The sequence below is a fragment of the Cygnus olor genome, chromosome Z (assembly GCF_009769625.2).
Source record: "Cygnus olor isolate bCygOlo1 chromosome Z, bCygOlo1.pri.v2, whole genome shotgun sequence".
NCBI lineage: Eukaryota > Metazoa > Chordata > Aves > Anseriformes > Anatidae > Cygnus > Cygnus olor.
Window position 1 is genome coordinate 25,795,044 of NC_049198.1, and position 21,354 is coordinate 25,816,397.

The 21,354-nt window shown below is 39.9% G+C and overlaps 1 protein-coding gene across 2 annotated transcripts in view; it reads left to right on the forward strand.

Moving 5' to 3' along the window:
- Positions 1-21,354, forward strand: part of CERT1 (ceramide transporter 1) — an 80,722-nt gene that overhangs the window by 6,944 nt on the left and 52,424 nt on the right. For both annotated transcript variants that reach the window (XM_040541973.1, XM_040541972.1), the window contains exon 3: positions 19,591-19,707. In XM_040541973.1, coding sequence (XP_040397907.1) covers positions 19,591-19,707 — 117 coding nt within the window. The remainder of the gene's footprint in view (positions 1-19,590; positions 19,708-21,354) is intronic.

Genomic DNA, 21,354 nt, shown 5'->3' on the forward strand with positions numbered 1-21,354 from the left:
TCAGCAATTAAGATTACCATAATGATTAGTCATAGTATTAATTATGAGACATTAAATTTGTATTCAGAAGGCCACAGTCCCTTCTTGTCTTCTTTTTTCATTCCTATCACATTGGGCAGAGATGCAGAGATTGATAGATAATTCTACAGGGATGTTTTATAAGATGATACTTGTTTCTTTCCTCTTTATTTAATGAGAGGAATACTTGTTAAATCAGCTCACTGAAATAGCTTCTTCAAGTATTTTAAGTGTAGAATTATGTCACCCTTCCAGAACTGATATGTTTCTGTGGCAGTGGTCTCCAATTTGATGGAAACATGGGATTTAATTGGGCTACTGGCAATATTAACTGCTGAAACTTAGAGTTGACTCCTCAGAAATAAGAGACCAAAGGACAAGTATTCAAAGTACACTCACTGGATCACATTAAGTAAAGAACTGTCAAGAATTAGCCATGTACATGAAGTTATAAGAGAGGAAAGTGAAAGTCAATAGCTGATGCTGATTTGTTTTCAGTCAGATAATGAAAAACATTGAAGGTATTCAGCTGATTTATAACAGAGCGGAGGCTTGAGCTCAAGAGTTCTGTTATGTGGTTAAGGCTTGAGAAATCCTGAGTAGTATAAAAAGTTGATATACATGCAGACTTAAATTTTGTTCTATTACTCTATCCTGGACATCCTAAAGGGATGAACAATTGGCTGATGGATCAGGATTAAGGAGTTACAGTAAATGCAGTTACATCAAGCTGGCTGTCAGTCACTGTGGGGTTCCACAGGGCTCTATTTTAGGGCCAGTTCTCTTCAGTGTTTTCATAAGTGACTTGGATGCAGGACTTGAAGGTATACTGAGTAAGTTTGCAGATGACATTAAATTGGGAGGAGCTGTTGACTCCTTCAGGGGTCGAGAGGCCTTGCAGATGGATCTTGACAGGTTAGAGGGCTGGGCAGTCAACAACTGCATGAAATTTTACAAGTGCATGTGCCAGATTCTGTACATGGGATGGGGCAGCCCTGGCTATATGCCCAGACTGGGGGACAAGAGGCTGGAGAGCAGCCTAAAAGAAAGAGATCTGGGGTTCTGGTCGAGAGCAAGCTGAACACAAGCCAGCAGTGTGCCCTGGCAGCCAGGAGGGGCAACCCTACCCTGGGGTGCATCAGGCCCAGCACTGCCAGCTGGTCGGGGGAAGGGATTGTCCTGCTCTGCTCTGTGCTGGTGAGGCCTCACCTCAGTACCGTGTGCAGTTTTGGGCACCACAATATAAAAAGGACATATAACTATTAGAGAGCATCCAAAAGAGGGCAACAAAGGTGGTGAAGAGTCTAGAGGGCAAGATGTATGAGGAGCGGCTGAGGTCCCTTGGTTTGCTCAGCCCAGAGCAGAGCAGGCTGAGGGGAGGCCTCATGGCAGCCTGAAGCTCCCTCACGAGGGGAGCGGAGGGGCAGGCGCTGAGCTCTGCTCTCTGGGGACAGCGACAGGACCCGAGGGAACGGCATGGAGCTGGGACAGGGGAGGGTCAGGCTGGGTGTTAGGGAAAGGTTCTTCACTGAGAGGGTGGTCGGGCACTGGGACAGGCTCCCCAGGGCAGTGGTCACAGTACCAAAGCTGCCAGAGTTCCAGAAGTGTTTGAACAACGTTCTCAGACATATGGTTTTATTTTTGGGTGGTCTTGTTTAGAGCTAGCAACTGGAATTGGTCCTTGTGTGTCCCTTGCAACACGGGATATTCTGTGATTCTAAAATACTGCTGCAGTTGATTGTCAGGTGGTATTTATTGAAGATATCCTTCAATACCATAAAACCTTATAGTTCTTTCATTCCTAAAGTCAAACTTTCAATGAAGACTTCTGTGCAGATGGTCAGGAGTGGGTGTTGATGGCATGCCTGTAGAGGTGGATCTGTGGGATTCGGCTTTGGAGTTGGAAAGGGCCAGGGTCTGTCACTGAAAACACACAAATGCTTTGTAAGGTTGGAAATCCAACTTCCAGTAAAATTGGCCTTTCACATTGTAGTATTTTTCCCTTGATTACTGTTTATCCTGATGGTGCCATCACTGCTTTTGAATAGAGGTATTTATACCAACTCATGCAGTGATGACATGATGTATCAAGAAGTAACCTAGTATGTGTAGAATAGCTTAAGGTGGAAGAGACCTCTGGAGGTCATCTGCTGTACCTGCCCAGCTCCAGCCAGTTTCACAGAAAAGCCAGCACTAATTTAATCCTGGTGGTAATACATATTTTATATATTTTCAAACCTGTTTGCAAATTCTTAATATTAATGTATAACTCACGAGTTCTACAGTTTTCTCAAAGGACTTCGATGGTCCTTTGGGAGAAATATATAGAGATCTGTATGGTGAATCTTGAAAAACTCTTAAATGTCATGTTTGACTGCTTTTAAAAATGCTTAATCTTGTGTGCACTTTTTTTCCTCTCTAGAGGTAACTATCCATGCACGAAATGTTCAAAAACTTACTTTCCACTGTAAGTTTGAGCTCTTCTTCAGACAGGACTCATACCTGCCATGTTGTTCTAATCCAGTGGTTAGTCTTCAATTTATTTTACTTTCTGCGTTACTGACATAGAAAAACATTTTGATTTCTAATTTGGTAGCTTAAACAAGATGTAGTAACTGTGATGCAATGTTTGTTTTTTTGTTATAATGAGATGATATACACTCATGTCAAAATCTTAATGGAAATATGCTATTGGCTATTTGACTTTAAGAACATTTTGTTCTGTTGCAAAGAGACATTTAGGTAGTTTGTAGCAAATGCCTCAACAAGGATTGACAAATGAATGCAGTGTGAATAGTGAAGGTATTTTCAGTGAACTAGTTTGTTTCCAGAAACAATGATTAGGAGAAACTGTTGCTTAGTGAAGGCAAGTAATTGTTTTACATTAATATACAAATTGCAAGTCATTCCTCTTCTGAATGGACTTCTAAAAGAGTAGATTTTTTTGACTTCTCTTGCTTGTGGATATCTGCAGCTAGGGGCAGACAAGAAGATAGAAAGTGAAGTCTACCTGAAAGACAGCATATTTGGTTGGCACAAATTTGGTTGCCAATTCAACTTGTGAATAGTCTTAGCTCTTATTTCCTGAGTAACAATAAATTGCTATTGTAAAGAACTTAGTAAATATTCATGTTATAAAGTAGAGGCGAAATAAACATGTTTTAGTTACAGTTTAGTTACATCAGAGCTAAACTGACAGCTTCCAATTCTAAGCTTCTTTCCTGACACATATTCTGAAGAAAGTGAGATTGTTCTTTCCAGTAATCAGCCTCTAATAATAAATAAAATCCCTGCCTTTTAAAAAGAGATTGTAAGCTGAATAGTCACCCTTTGATTAGCATTTTATTTGGTTTAAGTATAGTAAAATGTTGGCCACCACTGATAATTGGACACTTGTGAGCGGAAGCACAGATAGTTTTAAAAATAGATTGACAAATTTACAGAGTATGCTTCAAACATTTGTCTTAAACAGAGAAGCTTTCTGTGGGAGCTTTTAAACAAATTTTAAACTACGAATACTTAATATTTAAAATAGATTTTTTTACTTGAAGGAAATGTCAGTGCAAAGCAAATGGTATTGCTTAAAGTACTTTTACATGAAGAATCATATATTGCAAAGTACTGTCAAAAGGCTACCATGACATTAACAGTACATTGGTGTTTCTTTTAAATTGTATAAAACATGAAATGTAACAGTGTTTTGGAAGCTGTTGGAATGGTAGCATATAGAAGTGGATCCACTTGGAGGAAAAATGCAGGTAAACTTTAGATTTTTCTAGCTACTGCTCTGAACTTTGATCCTGCCAACAGAGCTGCATATGATAAAAGAAGAATAATGTAATTATGGCTTTTATCTGCTGATAGGTTTCAGTCAGCTGCTAGTGAAGTTGTATGTAAAATGATAGATTTCAGTTGGTGAAAGCTTTTGTAAAAAAAGCTAATATATAAATTGGTGCCCTAGGCAGAAATACCATAGCGGTAAATTTGTAATAATTGCTAATTGCATAAAAATACATTAATTTGTTTCCAGCTGTCTGAGGTTGGAAAACAGTCTGTTTTAGTATGAAGTGATGTGCATTTAATTAATTCATTTTCTGTAACTTGATAAAGTACTTCCTCAGCCGTAATCTTTGCTAAAAAGATGACCCAAGTAAACTAAGGCATAGAGTAAGGCATAGAGTATAAGCTGTAACTAGGTAGGGGGTTATTTAAGACACAAGGCAATTAGTACTTTTAGACTTTGGTTTGTACTTTAAATAATCAAATTGTTACTTCTGGTTTGGTGGAAGATCTCAAGTTGCTGGTAGAGAAGTGTTGATGGAGTTTCCATGCAGCATGTCCAGAAAGCCCTACAGAGCCACATGCAGTCAGGAATACATACTCATGTTTGAAAGGCCTGACGCAACTGTATTTTGGAGAGGAAAGTGCCAAAGAGCCATAGAAGAGTAACGGAGAGAAAGGTTGATGCCTAGGAGATGATGATACTGGGTGTTGGTGCAGCAGGCAGATGTTTCTTGGGGCATGGGATTCTCCCAAGCAGTTATTTTTAGCATTTCCATTCTCTGTATGAACACGTATATGAATCTGACAGTCTTTGAATCTGAACCAGCAATGGATAGGTTGATGTTCAAAGTGAAAATGTCAGAATGTTGCCGTATGTTTATGAAAGTGCAACCAATTCTTGGCAATCAAAAAGCAATTATTTGGGTGTTGTGGGTAAAAAAAAATAAAAAAATAGAAGGCTTCTTCTGTAGTATGTATTGAGGGAATTAAGTCAGAAGTGGAAAAATAAGTATCCAATTCAGTTTAAATGAAGCTGTTTATATTATGATGAAGAATTCCATAATGAATGAGGGGTTGGGGTCTCTAATGTGTAGTAAATAGCCAAATATTTCAGGATTGCCCAACGTTGCTGAGTAATTCTTCTTTAGTACTTAAATGTAATCATGTTACCACACACTTGAAACTGGGGCTGTAATCCAACAGTACTTCTGTCAACTTTTTATTGTCAATTAGAATATTGTTCCTCCCTTGAGTTTTTTCTTTATTAAGAGAATTAAGTTTTAAGTGTTCATGATTTGACATCTAATTCAGGATCATAATTCCTGCCCATGGGTTATATCTGAGCATTTTCGTGCTGTTGAACTTTTCTTGCAGATGCTGTACCATTAAACAATTCCATTGCTTGCATTTGGTATTATTGGTACAGTTTTATTTTTCAGAATTTTTTCCTTATTGTTTCAAATCCATACTCTTGCTCAATATGAATCTTTGTCTTCATAAGATTGATTTATAGTTAATTTAGTTAGTGGATACAGTTGGTTCATGTGTCACCTCCCCTCCAGGGGCTTAGGGTTGCTCAACTGTCCTGCTATGCAACCTGCTGTTGATTATCTGTCTTGTGACAGCCATTAATAGCATTTTTAACATCTCTGCTGCGGATTTGTGCAATCCTCACTTTCTGATACACATTCCTGGAATGCCATGTAAAAGGGTCAGAATACTCACTTAGTCTACCAATGTGCTGCTGCACAATGTTTTGCTGCCTCTTAAAGTTGCTAACTCATTAGCTTTTTGCCTCTGTTCATACACACAAAATAATTCTTCACAGATGACTTAATTAGTGTTGATTCTGCTTCTTCAAGTTCATCTTTTTGCCTCCTCTTTTAGACAAACTTCAGTAACTGCTTTTACTGTTACTCACAAATTCTAATCAATGTGGTTTAGATCAAATCTGTCAGGCTTCAGCCACTTCTTAGTCTGTTTGGCATGTTTTTCCTCTCATTTAAGTCCATCACTCCCCAGTTACGAGGAGTGGTTGAACAGAATTTGCCACCCCAAGTCTCAAAGCACTTAAGAACCCAGGTTGTTTTGTGACTTGTCTAATATATACTTAAAGCTTTATTTTGAGTTGCAGGAGAAAAAATGATTAAAAACGGAAAAAACGAAATGCATGTGCATATGTGGATATGTACATTAATTCCTTGATACACATACACAATTGCATTCAAGATAACTGAGATGGAAGAGTTTAGGCTGACAAATCAGGTCAGTTTTAAACTTCAGAACAAAAACTTTTAGGCTGATGTTCATTAGCAACATGCTCTGTGCTTATAATTCTTACACATTGTTAATTATCACCATACATTAGTTATTACATACTAACCATTATCATTATGTATTCAGAGTAGTCAGTTTTTAATAATTATATCCTAGATTACTTGTAAGTATGCAGTACCATGAAGCCAATGATATGTAGCTAGTCTGACATCTTTGTTCTTAAAGGTTGGACTAGATATCTTAGAGGTCTTTTCCAACCTAAATGATTCTATGATTCTTGATGGTCCTCGTGGTTGAGATCAAGGTGACCCCATGGGAGAGTTCCTTAATAAAGAGGAGAGGGACTGGGGTGGGGTGTGACAGGGAGGACAGACACTGAATAGAAGTAGGCATCTTCAACCACCTCCTAGTTTGGGATCTCTTTATAAAATCATTGACTTTCTAGATGATTCCTGTTCCAGGGGTTGCAGCATGTGACTTTCCCATGCTGCAGAAGGTGACTCCCTGTTGCTCATCAGTTCTGGTGTTCACCCCACACCCCCGTGTAGCTGCTGCTACTTAGAGCAAAAGCAGTCTTCCCAGTCCTGGAGGATGCACTTTCTCTCTGACAGTAATTGACCATTAATGAGTTGTGTATGGTTCATGCAGCCACTGCTTTTAGTATGTGCTCCTGTTTTCAAAGCCTTTGTTATCTAGTTTTCAAACTGTACAGTCCTAATAAGAGACACCTGGTACCAAGCCCTAGTTCACAGAATGAGTTTGCATGAGTTGATGATAAGCCTAGCAGATCAGGACTGGAGCCTTGCATAACACCTGTGGCCTATTGCTAACAATGGTAATAGTGCGTTTATAGAAAAGTGTATATGGTTGTATTGAATTGTATTGAATTTCTTATGTTTGGATTCAAAATAAGCTAAATCTTAAAGTCTGCGTAGTGTGCTGCTTTCACGGGTAGGGCAGGCCTCTGCTTAAGCTGCAACCCCCGCAGCTTTCATAGGATGGGAAGACTCCATTCCCATCACCAGCAATCTGAGTCCAAGATGCTGTACTCTCTGGCACAACAGTACTGCTGCAAGCATGGCTTTTCTGTTAAGGTAGAGCATTCTGTGTGGGTGTTACCTCGTAGTTTTCTTGTGAAATCCATACTGGACTTTTGCTGTTGCCAGTGTCTGCATTGCTTTAGGATCACACATTGCACATTGTAATATATAATATGAGGTAACAAAAAGATAGTTAATTAATACAAAATCAGGGATTTAGGGGTGGAGCAGTATATGTGATTCCCGTTCCTATATTTGATTGTCCCACTGAAAAAAGCAATATGCATAGTTTCTGCGTTATTTGATTGTTAATATAAAGTGGTCTTGTTTCCTGCTTAAGTAATAATTCCTTAGCTTCTTGCTGTATATGAGATTCCTAATGAGTTTAACTCAGTGATTCTAAGTTGAGTTTTTTTTCAGGTAATAGAATTCTGATATTTTTCCATGGCTGATGCACGATGTCTCTGGATATTGCAAATATTTTATGCCTAATAGGTACGTTAGAAGCATCACAGGCTGCATCCTATCTGCAGGGGACTAGGTTCTCTGGTCTAATTCCTATTACAGGTCATTGTTTTTTCCATAGGCAGTTGGGAATAGCATGCATCAGTAATGTTTGCGTATAAACCAACACAGCGTGATTTGATGCTACATAGTAATTGCATGTCACTACCAGGAAAATACTGGGTAAAATACTAACCAAATGGGTGCTGTAAGACTATAGGATAGTTGTTCATACAACCTACTAAAAATTACTTTTAATATGACTTTTAATAAGATTACTCTTTTATCTGAACCCTTATGCCGGGTGTGCAGAAAACCAGATTAACCAGGTTCTTTCCTGAGAGCTGTAGGCTTGAGATTCAAAATGTGGTTTAACTACTAAGGTAACACGTACACGATATACTTGTTCCAGACTTGAAAAGGTGATTTTCAGATGAGAGGGCTTCTTTGCAATGGATTAAACCAAGCTGACATTACAGTTTTTATAGCGTGCTAACAAGCAAATACTAAATTATGTTTAGTATTCTTGTACTTTTGTGGGTGCAGCAGGCCTCTGCTTTGCTTTGGAAAGGCAAAATAATTATTTTTAAAAGTGTTTATTACATATTTGAAAGGCAGTTATCCTAACCTATGATCTTAAATGCAGTATTTGGGAAGTAGCAAAGAATGTAAAAACATTTAATAGGCTGTTATATTTCTAAACCTGTTTCCTTGCTAAGATTTTTTCTGTGTGCAAATGTGCCACTATGAGAAAGCTCTGTCTGCCAAAACAGTAAAAGAATGTCATCGTAGGCTGCAAAACATGGGACAGCTAATAGTTTGTTCATTACTACATTAAAAAGATAAAATGTCTCACTTCTGTCTTCAGATATTGTGTAAAAATACCACTAATTTAACTAAAAAGTGGGTTTGTTTAAGAAAAGTGCTTTTTGTTTAAGTGCTTTTTGTTTAAGAAAAACAGCAAGTAAAGATGACACATTCTAGTTGACTTTTTTTTTTCTGTGAAGCCTTGCCTGTATTTTGGAATTCAGAGAATGAAACTAGCGTTTTGTATTGTATTGTGAATTTTGTCTGTCCCTAATTCAGTGGGTTTCAGGGATCTACATGGATTTTGGTTTAGGAAAAAAGTTTCACAATGAAATGAATTGGTACTTGCCACAGCTCTTGGGTTTTAAGTACATTTTGAATAAAATGTATGATGAACAGTGACTTATAACACTTTCTCTAAGTTAATTCCATCCTGAGAATTGCGTCTAGGATATCTAATGATTTTTTTTAAATCTTGCAAAATTAATGACTTTATTTAGTAATTTTTATGTTTGTTATTACTAAGCCAAATACCTTCAAAAATACCTCCTAAATACAAAAGGATTCTGGTACAACTTTATAATGGTATTGTGGGTGTGTGGCAGTGTTTGGTAGTGGTAAGGGTGTATTGGGCTTATGTGACAAGCTTTTGGCTGTGGAAGTGCTGCAGGGTGGTCTCTATGAGCAGAGCCCAGCAGCTGCCCCATGTCAGATCAGAGCCAGCTCCAGATGGCTCCAAAAGGGACCCGCTGCTGGCCAGAGCTGAGCCAGGGAGCAGCACTGGTTGGACTTCTGGGAGAGCAGATTGAAGAAAGGGGGAAAAAAATTGCTGTGCAACAGCAGCTGGGAGAGTGAGGAGTAAGAAGCAGCCCTGCAGCCCCCCAGGTGAGTGCAGCAGGAGGGCAGGAGGTGCTCCAGGCATGCAGCAGCAGTTCCCCTGCAGCCTGTGGAGAGGCCCCTGGTGGAGCAGGCTGTCCCCCTGCAGCCCACGGGTCCCACATGGAGCAGATCTCCACGCTGCAGCCTATGGAGGAGCCCCCGGTGGAGCAGGTGGATGTGGCCTGGAGGAGGCTGCGGCCCATGGAGAGCCCCCGCAGGAGCAGGCCCCGGGCCGGAGCTGCAGCCCGTGGAGAGGAGCCCACGCAGGAGCAGGGGGTCTGGGAGGAGCTGCCGCCCACGTGTGGGGGACCCGTGCTGGAGCAGTTTGCTCCTGGGGGATGGACCCCATGGTACGGAGCCGTGCGGGAGCAGTTCTTGAAGAGCTGCTGCCTGTGGGCAGCCCCCGCAGGATCAGTTTGGGAAGGACGGCATCCTGTGGGAGGGACCCCACATGGAGCAGGGGCACAGAGTGACTGTGAGGGAGCAGCAGAGATGAAGTGTCAGGGACTGACCGCAGCCCCTGTTCCCCTGTGCCACTCTGGGGGAGGAGGTAGAAGAGGGTGGATTGGGGAAGAGTGTTTATAATTTGCTTTGAGTTCTCCCTGCTCTAACCTGTTAGCAGTAGACAATAAATTACATGAATCTCCCTATGCCGAGTATGTTTTGCCTGTGACAATAATTGGTGAGTGATCTTCCTGTCCTTATCTCAGCCCTGTGAGCCTTTTTTCATATTTCCTCCCCCTCTCTTTTGAGGAAGGCGAGTGAGAGAACAGTGTGGTAGAGCTTAGCTATCTGTTGGTGTGAAACCACCGCATGGGTGCTGCAGGGTCCTCTCTGAGGAGGGGCTGGGGGCTGTCCTGTGCTGGCCACAGCTGCTTCCAGCTGACCCCAGTGGACTCTGTCAGTCAGAGACACTGCTGTTGCCCATTAAGGAATGGGCAAAAAAGCTGTGCAGCAGTGTAAGAGGTACGAGAAAACTGAGAGAAACAACCCCATCAAAACATGTCAGAGAAAGAGGAGGTCCTCCGTTCACCAGGGCAGAGATTCCCCTGTAACCTGTGGAGGAGACCATGGTGCAGCATGCATTTCCTTACAGCCCATGTTGAGGATGATGGGGGAACAGATATCCACATTGCGGCCTAGGGAGGACCCCATGCTGCTGTAGGTGGATTTGCCCTGACGGAAGGTAGAGCGCATGGGAAGGATCTGCAGGGGAGAGGTGTGAGGAATGATAGAATCGTTAAGGTTGGAGAAGACCTCCAGCATCATCTGGTCCAACCATCCCCCTATCACCAGTATCACCCACTAAAGGATGTAATGGCAGAGACATGCTGTTGTGGACTGACCACAACCCCCATACCCCATCCCCCTGCTCTTCTGGGTGAGTGAAGAGGAAATAGAAGAGTTGGTAATGCAGGAGTGAAGTTGAACTTGAGAAAGGGTAGTGCAGGGGAAGGTATTTGCAGTTTCGTCAGTTTCTTACAATCCAACTCTATTTTTAATTGGCACTATTTGTTCTATTTAATTGGCTCTCTTTTAATTCTTAATTTATATTTAAATATATAAATTTATTTTCCCAGAGTTGAGTCTGTTTTGCCCTCGATGGTGACTGGTAAGTTGTTCCCCTTTCTTCTGTCTTGACCCACAAACTTTTCGTCTTATTTTCTGTGCCTATCCTGTTAAGGGTGGGGAGTGAGAGAACAGCCAGGTGGGGGTCTGGCAGCCAGCCGAGATCAATCCACCATGATAATCTAGGAAGTCATTATAGGCATAGCTTGTGACTAATGTACTTCTTTGAAAGCACAGGAAGGGACGAGGTTTGTTCTTAAGCAGAGGCAGGGCTTTTGCTGCATGTAGTTGAACTTTAGGTAAGGAAGAGGAGTCTAAAGAAAAATACAGTGATGATGATAGTACAGAGAAAATAGTGTCAAGACAGAGTACAACCAGAAGACCATTTGGACTAACGTTGTTCAGGCTGTGCTCTGGAAAGTGAGTGGTGACTCCAGAGAGAAATACATTAAGTTGACAAAAATAATTCTCATTAATATTAGGGCAAGACAGATCATGTTTTTAGACCTGTCTTGTCAGGTAAAATTCTTACCAAGCATAGGATTAATTGGTGAAACAGATATTGATTCAACTGAGAAGATTTTTTGGTTGATAATTAAGTGCTACTCATTATTTATAACCTTAAAAATGTACATCTGTTAGTTCATCTCACTATCTGCTGTTCAATATTTTTTCACAAGTTATTGTTTCCAATCACTTCAAATGTTGTGGGAATGGGATATAATTCCTCTGCAGTTTGAACCTATTATGGAATGAAATGCTTTAGAAAAAGTATTTTAAGATGTGCACTTCTTGAAACTTGGCTAAGGTTTTCCACTTTATTTTTTAGCTGAATACTCACAGCCTTTGCAAATTCCAAATGCTGATTTTTACATGGGAGCTGAAGTGTAGTTTTCATGTGTACTTTTAAAATTAAGAATTTACACTGTATGATTGAAGGAATTAAAGTAACCTTTTAACTTTAGTTTTTTTGATAGCACTTCAACACAATCACCTATAGAAACTGTTCAGATAACTTTTCCTTCCTGGAATGAGATACGTTCTCATACTCATTTGTTCCAACAGTCAAAATACTCATCTTGGTTTTAGTCTCATCTCTCAAACTGCAGTGGTTTTTTTTATTTTTTTTATTATTTTTGATATGTGCTGCCTACTATTGTGCCTACAGCCACTGAAAATGGTGCGGTAAAGTCTTCATTTGATTTTGCTACCTGTTGACTTTACATTGCTTTCACCAGCCTCCTCTCTTTCTATTGCATCAGATAAGCTACTTCTTAAGGTCCTCAGTGTCATATTTATGTAGCTCATCATATATAAGATACTGGGCCTTCTCTCTTAACATGAAGTGGTGGTTTTGTCCACCACTTCATAAGTTATCAACTATGTGTCTGTTCCTTTGTTCATTTCACCACCTCCTGTTGCAAGAAGCATCCCTTGCCTATGTGCAAAGTCATTCTTTTAAAGTTTGTTTCAAAAGTAACATCAGGTCTTGGATGAAGCTTAATGTATTCTGACACTGCTTGTACCCCTCTATCCTTTCTTGTCCTACAGATACTGTCCTGGGGGGATATCTAGATGGAAGCTAGAGAGAGGATAGAGGAGGTTCTGGCATTTGAATGAATACATGCAGGGCTGGAACCTATCAAATGACCTATGAGGACATATATGCAGATACGTAGATTTTATGTGTTAGCTGCTCTGACATCTTTTCTCTGGCTGAAGCAGTAGCTTGTTCAGGTACTATGGAACTGGAGTATTTCAGGAAGTTGCAGAATGATGCAGAAAGGACCCTTTTTCCTGAATTTCATGGGAATGAAGAAAAAATGATAAACTGGTGGATAAATGGTACCTTGCATTTTAGGAAAGGAACACTGTTCACACATGAAAAGAGTGTATATTCAGCCCTGTTGAACTGACAGACATCGGTGTGATAGCCAGGCTTGCATGTCATTTTCTAGGGCATAATTGCTCATGTCCACTTCTATTAGAAAACTTAAGTTGGAGTTGGTCGAGACTACTGCCTTTAAAGGTTTTTTCAGGCTTGTGAGTGTGAAGGTGCTTGCAGATACAGCATCAAGGTTTCAGAGTGGTATTCCTATGCTTTCTCATCAGAGGAAGGCGATATGCACTAACTCAACTCACTTCCTAAATGGAAGAAAAGTGATCTTACAGGGGTTTACCTCCATACGGATCTGAGGCACCAAAAATAACCCTCTGAGCATGGCTGAGAGTGTTTGAATCAATGGAACATAAGCCAAACATTTCAAATCCTATTTATATAGGAAGAAGAATCTTATACTAGGTGAGTTTTCCTTAAATGAGACTTACGTTTTTAGAAGCTGAGAATTAATGTTTTAATAGCTTTAGCCTGTTTTAAGGCACATAAATTATAGCTATTTAAAAAAGCAAACAACTTTGATTACCAAAAAAAAAAAGTTTTATTTGCTTTCTCAATTTTCAATTAACCTTTAAATTTTTTTTTTACTGACACCTTCCTCCATGGAAAAAGAATAAGAAGCTCTGTTAACTTGCTTTAAACTATACTAAGAGAAGAGGTGAAAATAGGTTTCATGTTTTAGCTCAAACCTATCGCTAAGGTCTTTGGTAATGATTAAAAACTAAATGATATCAGAGCCATTCAGCCCACGCAAGTTTTCTCCGTGAAAAGAATTTTGTAAAACATAATTAAGTAAAATTAAGTGTATTTTTACTTAAGTAAAAGAAAAGACATTGCTTTAGAAAAATACATTTTCTGAAGCAAGGAATACTCACAATTTTGCAACAGCTTTATTAGAGAGACTAAAACAGGTAGTACTTAATATTTGCTTCCATTGTAAAATTATTCTTGTATAGATATGGTTCTTCTGTGAGGTCATGTGGCTGTGATAACGCAATCCACAGAAAAGCAATGTGTTCTAGCAGAATGAATGTGAATATTGTCATTATGAAATTTTCTGGAATATGGCTTGAAACTAGAATTTACAAATTCAAGAATATAGTGAAGTGTCAAGAATTATATACAGCACCAGAACAGGTTTACACATTTAATTGTGGACAGAATCAATGTGCAGCTATACTATACTTTTTCTTTCTTGGTCTTGTGTGGGAAAAAATGACTTACTGCCATCACAAAAACAATAAACTGTGTCCAACTTCAGTAATAAAAAGGTTTTTTTACTGCTGAATTAGGTAAGCACTGCATTTGTCTTTACTAGGTTTGTATATATTATTTCAGAGTATAACTGGTGTATTGCAAGCTGCAGTTTTCTCCATAGCAGTATATGGCATTGCTTTGTTAACAACTGAGCAGCAGTGGCACTCAGGTAACATTGCCTTGCACTTGCATCAAGCTTATGCTAGTGTTGTTACTGTTTGAGAGACCTAGAGAGTGGCGATTCTCACTTATTGTAGGCCTGTATTTTGCCTAATGTTCTAGTTCCCTGTTTAGTATTTCTTAATTAAAAAAAAAACCACTTTGGAATCCTAAGCCAAATCACTTTAGGTAAGTTTTATATCTGCAGTGTGAATAACCACACAAGTGCAGGTTGATAGTTGTGATGTGCAGACTTGAGTTGGATCTATTAGAACTGCCTCTAGCTTCCTTCTGCAGAGACAATACAACGTAGAGTAGTGAGAGAGGCTGGCCTAGCAAGCAAAATTTTCTTCATTTAGGTATTCTGTGCCCCACCAGTGTGTTCTTGAGGGTTATGAAGTGTATAAAAAGCTCTTAAACCTCTCTGTGTGATTTGCCTGAAGGACTTGAACCGCTGTTTTTCAAGCAAATACCTCTCCAAAGCTCGTTTCATGAATACCTCAAACGAGAGCTGTAGCAGGAAGAATCCTGTGGCAGTGCAATCAGCTATGACTCATGAGACCTGAGCTGGCTTCAGACTTCCTCAGTAACTGTAGCCAAGTAAACGTTTCTTCATGTAAATTGACCTTGCTTCTTCAGAATTTAAGAGTTGGTATCAGTTGTTTTTACCCAGAAGGACTGGGGATACTTGAATTCTTTCACCTGCTTTTATTTCAGTAGAATTTTCTGCAGGTGCCTCAGGAGAAAGCTTAGGAGGCATACAGAAAGGACATTTGTGGATGCTGGAGGCCTATTTCTTGTAGTGTATTCTTGCATGAAATTGATTCAGGTATTTTTCTTTGAAATGCTGGCTCTGGAACAAGCCCTTGGCATACACAGGCTGTCTCTGCCTCAGTCTTGTAAAGGCTGATAAACTCACCTTTGAAAAACTCTCTAAATGTTTTTAAATGCTCCTGCTCAGTGTCATGTTAGTCTGGGTTTTGTTCCCCACTGGTCTCTCAATTTATGTATGTATGCTGCTTGAGGCTGCTGGTAGGGTGGAGGGTGGTAGGAGAGAGCATCAGTTCTCCACCCTGCTTTAGTTTCTGGGGGTTGATTGTGACTCCTTGCTTTCTACTTCCTCATGTGACTAAAACGTTCATCTCTTCCTTGCTTTATCTTGATTGTGAAAAGGCAGCAGGACATATGTTGCCATCAGCATGGGTCCTTAGCTTGTTACACATGAAAATTATCCTGTTTTATCCCTCCAGTGTCTTGTCAGGTGGCTGTCTGAGAGCTATAGCACTATAATCACTTCTGAGAATATGGAGGAAAGTGAACACTAAGCTAGGAGCAGTGACCTTCAGAAAAAAAGATGTAAATGAAATAAGGTGAGATCTACTGGAAAAAAGTGAAGGGGAGAGGAAAGGAAAAACTCAAGCTGTGAGGAGAGGTTCACTAGTCAGGGGATGATGATAGCAGGATGAAGGACAGACCTGACAAGGGGCGTATAATACTTCATGGTCTTTGCTAGGTGCAACTAGAGCAAACAAAACATAGCAAGAGGGGGAAGCCAAGGAAGTATGTCCAGAGCTCAGCAGCGAGGAGAATGTAACAGCACCAAAAAGCTATGTTTTCATGTTGCAGAGTTATAAATAAAAACAAAATATGAACTCATTCTGGGTTGAGTAAAGGGTTAATCAACAACTTTTTCTGGGTTAAGAAAAGAGCAGGTCACTTGTGATTCAGGTGTTTTATTTGTTCTTGATAAAATGCATTTAGAGAACTTGACTTTGACATTCAGTGAATGCTAAACCAGGTCCTAGCGGGTTCTTATGGTGGAGTCCAACTTTAAAAGGAAAAAAAAAAGGAAAAAGAAGAAAATAAGGAAATTAATGCATATTATTGCAGTTGCTGGGAAAAAAAAAAAAGTATATTCGTCTGTATTGTAATATATTATTTTATAGTAATCAAATATATTTACTATAAAAATAGGTAGTATGATTTTGTCAAAAGTGAAACGTGTTATGCCTACCAGACTTCCTTTGGATGCAGTATTTGACATTTAGTAGAGATTTCTTATCTTCAAGCAACTTGTCTGACAGGAACACTGGTTTAGCTGGGTTTTACGTAATACAAAATTGCAGTGAGCTTAGTATAACCCTGTAGTAGTTTCTAACCAATGACTAGCATAGCTCCACCACTTTGCTTCCTCACTCGCGCTCCTCAAAAGACCGTGAGCAGGAAATATGGTGAAAAAAGGCTCACAGGGCTGAGATAAGGACAGGGAGATCACCCACCAATTATTGTCACGGGTAAAACAATTCAGCATAGAGAGATTCATGTAATTTATTGTCTATTGCAAACAGGTTAGAGCAGGGAGAACTCAAAGCAAACTACAACCACCTTCCCCCATCCATCATCTTCTACCTCCTCTTCCCCCTGCCCCAGAGGAGAACAGGAAATGGGGGCTGCGGTCAGTCCCTGACGCTTCATCTCTGCTGCTCCCTCACGGTCACTCTGTGCCCCTGCTCCACGTGGAGTCCCTCCCACAGGATGCCGAACGGAGCCTGTGGGGGCTGCCCACAGGCAGCAGCTCTCCAAGAACTGCTCCCACATGGCTCCAACCCCCAGGAGCAAACTGCTCCAGCACGGGTCCCCCACACGTGGGCGGCAGCTCCTCCCAGACCCCCTGCTCCTGCGTGGGCTCCTCTCCATGGGCTGCAGCTCCGGCCCGGGGCCTGCTCCTGCGGGGGCTCTCCATGGGCCGCAGCCTCCTCCAGGCCACATCCACCTGCTCCACCGGGGGCTCCTCCACCCACAGGCTGCAGCGTGGAGATCTGCTCCATGTGGGACCCATGGGCTGCAGGGGGACAGCCTGCTCCACCAGGGGCCTCTCCACAGGCTGCAGGGGAACTGCTGCTGCGTGCCTGGAGCACCTCCTGCCCTCCTGCTGCACTCACCTGGGGGGCTGCAGGGCTGCTTCTTACTCCTCACTCTCCCAGCTGCTGTTGCACAGCAATTTTTTTCCCCCTTTCTTCAATCTGCTCTCCCAGAAGTCCAACCAGTGCTGCTCCCTGGCTCAGCTCTGGCCAGCAGCGGGTCCCTTTTGGAGCCATCTGGAGCTGGCTCTGATCTGACATGGGGCAGCTGCTGGGCTCTGCTCACAGAGGCCACCCTGCAGTCCCCACTACCAAAACCTTGGTAAGCCCAGTGTAAGCCCTGGACCTGATTTCTAGGTGATCTAATCTCCTGAGTATGAGTAATGCAGAAGTGGACATCTAGTGAATGGTCCAGAAAGGTGTTCAAAATTTTTAACTAGACTTCAAGTATAGCATTTCCCTTTCCTGTCTCAGTGAAAAGGCATAGTGTTTTTCTAATATTATTAAGTGTTGCTATGAAAAGAAAAGGAATGCATAAGCCTGCCTTTGAGAAGGACAAATAGGTAATGGTCTTAAATGACAGTACAAGTTGTTTAGGTTAGAGACTGGAAGAAGCGTTCTGACAGCAAGGATGGTTGTGCATTGAAATAAGTTCTGCATGGAAATGTGGGATCAGTTATACTGCAGACTTTTAAGATTAGTTTTGGTAAGGCTTTCTAACTGGATAGACCATGTAACAACTTTTAACTTCCCAAAGGACCTCAGATATGGACCAAGCAGGAGATTACTGTCATGGCAGGCAAAACTTTTATGGCTAACTCTTGTTCTTTTGCTTTCGTGGAGATTTCTGGCAGAGTCTTCCATTGCTCTAAGTGCATAATCCCTGACCACACGGCCAAAAGAAGGCCTGGCAGGGATGGTTGCAATCAGGGTTACAAGCCTAACACATTGATATGACAAGTTTGCTCCCTTCAAGCAGATAAACATCTTTATCATATTTAGTAAAAAAAAAAAAAAAAAAAAAAGTAGCAAATCTAGTTTGGAAAAAAAGGGGCCTTGACTAGAAAATACGGTGTCCCTAATCCCTCTGTTCAGTGGTTCAGGTAGAACAAAGCAGTGTGCACAAGCAGTTTTGAATGTTGTTTGAAATAAGATGGTTAGGTATTAAGTAATAGCAGGTAGTTGATTCACTTGAATGTCAGTGTTGTCGGTTTTCAGTTTTTTATGGGGAAGTTAAATTTTCTAATTTGAACTTCAGTTCAGATGCTTGACGAAATACATGAAGCTATAAAAAAAAAAGTGACTTCACATACATTGTTAAACTCTTCATAGCTCCTTATTTGCTTGTTGGCTTTTGTTCTATTTTTCATTAGTAGATTTAAATAAGATTGTGTGTTACGTGTAAAAAGCTTCTGACTTCCAGATCCTTTGAAAATAATTCTTACTGATGCTATGGATTCTTGCATGGACCAACAGATGAGACTTATTATTTGGTTTTCTTTTGTGAAGTGTTTCATGAGTGATCCACAGTGCTTTAGTTGTCTGCAAGATGAATGCGTTGTAGACCATTTCTTACATTGTTAAAGGACAGGGACTTATATAGTTTTGTCTTTGGCATCAAGAGTCAGTATTTGTGGCCCTCAAGATCACATCACTTGCTTTAACCTATAAGCCCATAGGCTTCCTGCAATATTTGTACATTTAACTTTTCATTGTATGTAGCAAAAAATAAAATAAAATCAAGAAAGTATTCAGCTCTAACTGTTATGCTTCTTTAAGAGTAATTTTCAATGAAGGGAAAAGATTTTTGTGCTCTGTGTTGGATGTTTGCTAGGGATTAACTTTGACAGTGTCAGGGCAAAAGACAGATGAGATTGTTCCCCTTTTCTTACCTGCTCCATTGTAATTCTAGCGAAAGCTTTTTAATATTTCAGGCACGTGAACTGAAAGTTAGAAGTATTCAAGTACTGATATGGGAAAGGACTGAATATTGCTCCCAATTATCTGACATTCCTGTTTTAGATGGTAAAAACAATTGGAGGTAGAGTGCAACAGCTTCCTCTTGTTGCCTCATCCATGTTTTACTATAGTCTGTTATAGTATGTTCTGTCTTGGTGGCTTTTACTGCATTTTGTTTTCCCTCATCTAAAATCAGTACTGATAGCAGTAACCTTAATTTGTCTTTCTTGCTCTGAAATTTAAAAAAATAAAAATAATTATACTTGTGTACTTTCCTGTCTGTGTTCACTAAATGCTAAAAGATCTGTTTGGAAGTATGGAGTTTTGGTCAATGTCTGTAATATTTTTTCTTTAATTAGAATGCATTAAGCGGTTTGGCTTCTGGTTCAGAAGACTGACACTTTTCATTATGAAAGTGTATGTTAGTTAATTAGTAGAGACAGCTACTTAAAATTGAATATAGAATTTAGGATGAATTCAAGGCTGTATAGATCAGTTTTGCTAATTACGATATTTGAATGTCAAAATATTCTGTGAGATATTGCTGATCGCGTTATTAATTCTAGCTTTTCTTTCACAGCCCCATGACTTTGATGAATGCAGATTTGATATAAGTGTAAATGATAGCGTTTGGTACCTCCGAGCTCAGGACCCGGACCACAGGCAACAGTGGGTAGATGCAATAGAACAACACAAGGTATGTTTTTTCCTTATTTCTTTTCTCACTCATTAGATCTGGTGGTCCTTGTGGGAGTTGTAAGCTTCACTGTGTAGCCAGTAAAGTACTCAAGATATATATGACAGACAAAAGTCGCAAGATTGAAGCGATGTATTAAATATGTTCCAAATGAATTGATTTGCTTGTCGTGCATAGATGGGAGTTTAGAAGACGGTGAGCTAACAACTGTGAACTTTCTTGAATTCTCTAGTTTGAAAAAGAAAAAAGTTTGCATCATATTTAAGTGGCTTTTTATTGGTTTTGTCCATCGTTTCTCATTATCAAATTGTTTCTTATCTGTCCTAGATGTTGAACTTGTTAGTGTTGTAGTCCATTCTCTTCGATTATCATTCTGGTTTTAGGTTCATCTGTTTCATCATTTGGCAGCTTTTACTCAATCAGATTCCTGGCTCTTATTTCTGTCTTCTAAGGCTCTACTCTTCATTAGTATTTTTAGTTTTCCTGATCTATGCCTTTTCTTCCAATGAACTTCATTATTTTCTTTTACCTAAAGTGCTTGAAGGTTTGAGGTTTTTTTTAAAGAACATCAGATATAAAATATACACTCTGTTTTCAGGTACAAGATAGGCAAGTTTAATTACAGTATCCAGTGCAACCCAGATCCTGTATCTGGATTATAAATACGTTGCAGGAATACATATTAAAATAGATACCAAAGTAGGTACATACATTTTGTTACCTACATTTTACTTATTTTCACTTTGGGCGTCTCGAAGTACTGTATGTAATTAGGAAGTTTCACCTTTTCTTGGGGGATCTTTATAATAAGCTCTTAATTTAAGTGCTGTCTTTAGGTAAGTTGTCTAAAAAAATCATGGTTAGAATTCTAGTCTATTTGTAGCTTAGCATCTTGCCTTCATTTTTATAGTAGTGACATCAAAGCATACAAAATTAAGTTACAAAACCAGGATTGTTTTCCATAATGTAGTGAAAAAATACAAACCTAATCTGTGAGTACTTTTGAGATGAAAGTTTACTCTTGGAATACCTGAAAGAAATGCCTCAAGAGGATGCACCAAACAAGTTGCTGGATTGCATATCTGTAGAGCTGGCACTTCAAAAACTCCTCTAAGGGCATGGGGGTCTTCACACATGGGGTGGTGGGTACATGGAAACCCTGGTTGCCTAACCTTGGGCTGGAATTCAAACAAGGTTTGTTGAAAGATTCAGCAGGTGATTTGGCTTTTTTCAGTTTCATGTGTATTACTTTGTACTGTTTACAAGTTGTTTTTATTCTTAAGTGGAGTGGGGAATATTGTGGCACCCAGCTCCTAAATTAGTAATCAAACCGTTTAATACATTAAAGCAATACCTTATTTAAAATTATTGTCTTTGTAGTATGCAAATAAATACCCTTATCAATCCAAGACAAAGCAAGGAAAACACTAAAAGGTAATGCAGTTTTGTAACACTAGCTTGGACTCAGAACTCAGAAAATCATGTTGTTATCATTTTTTCCAGTGCAATAATCTGTCTTTATAATACAGTGATAGCTTTGCATTGTAGATGTCTTAGGTGTGAAAGTGTATCTGTTTCTGCTAACTGTTCCTCCTAAAATACGTAATCTGAACACCAGAAGCCTTGGAAAAGTCCTGTATGCACACA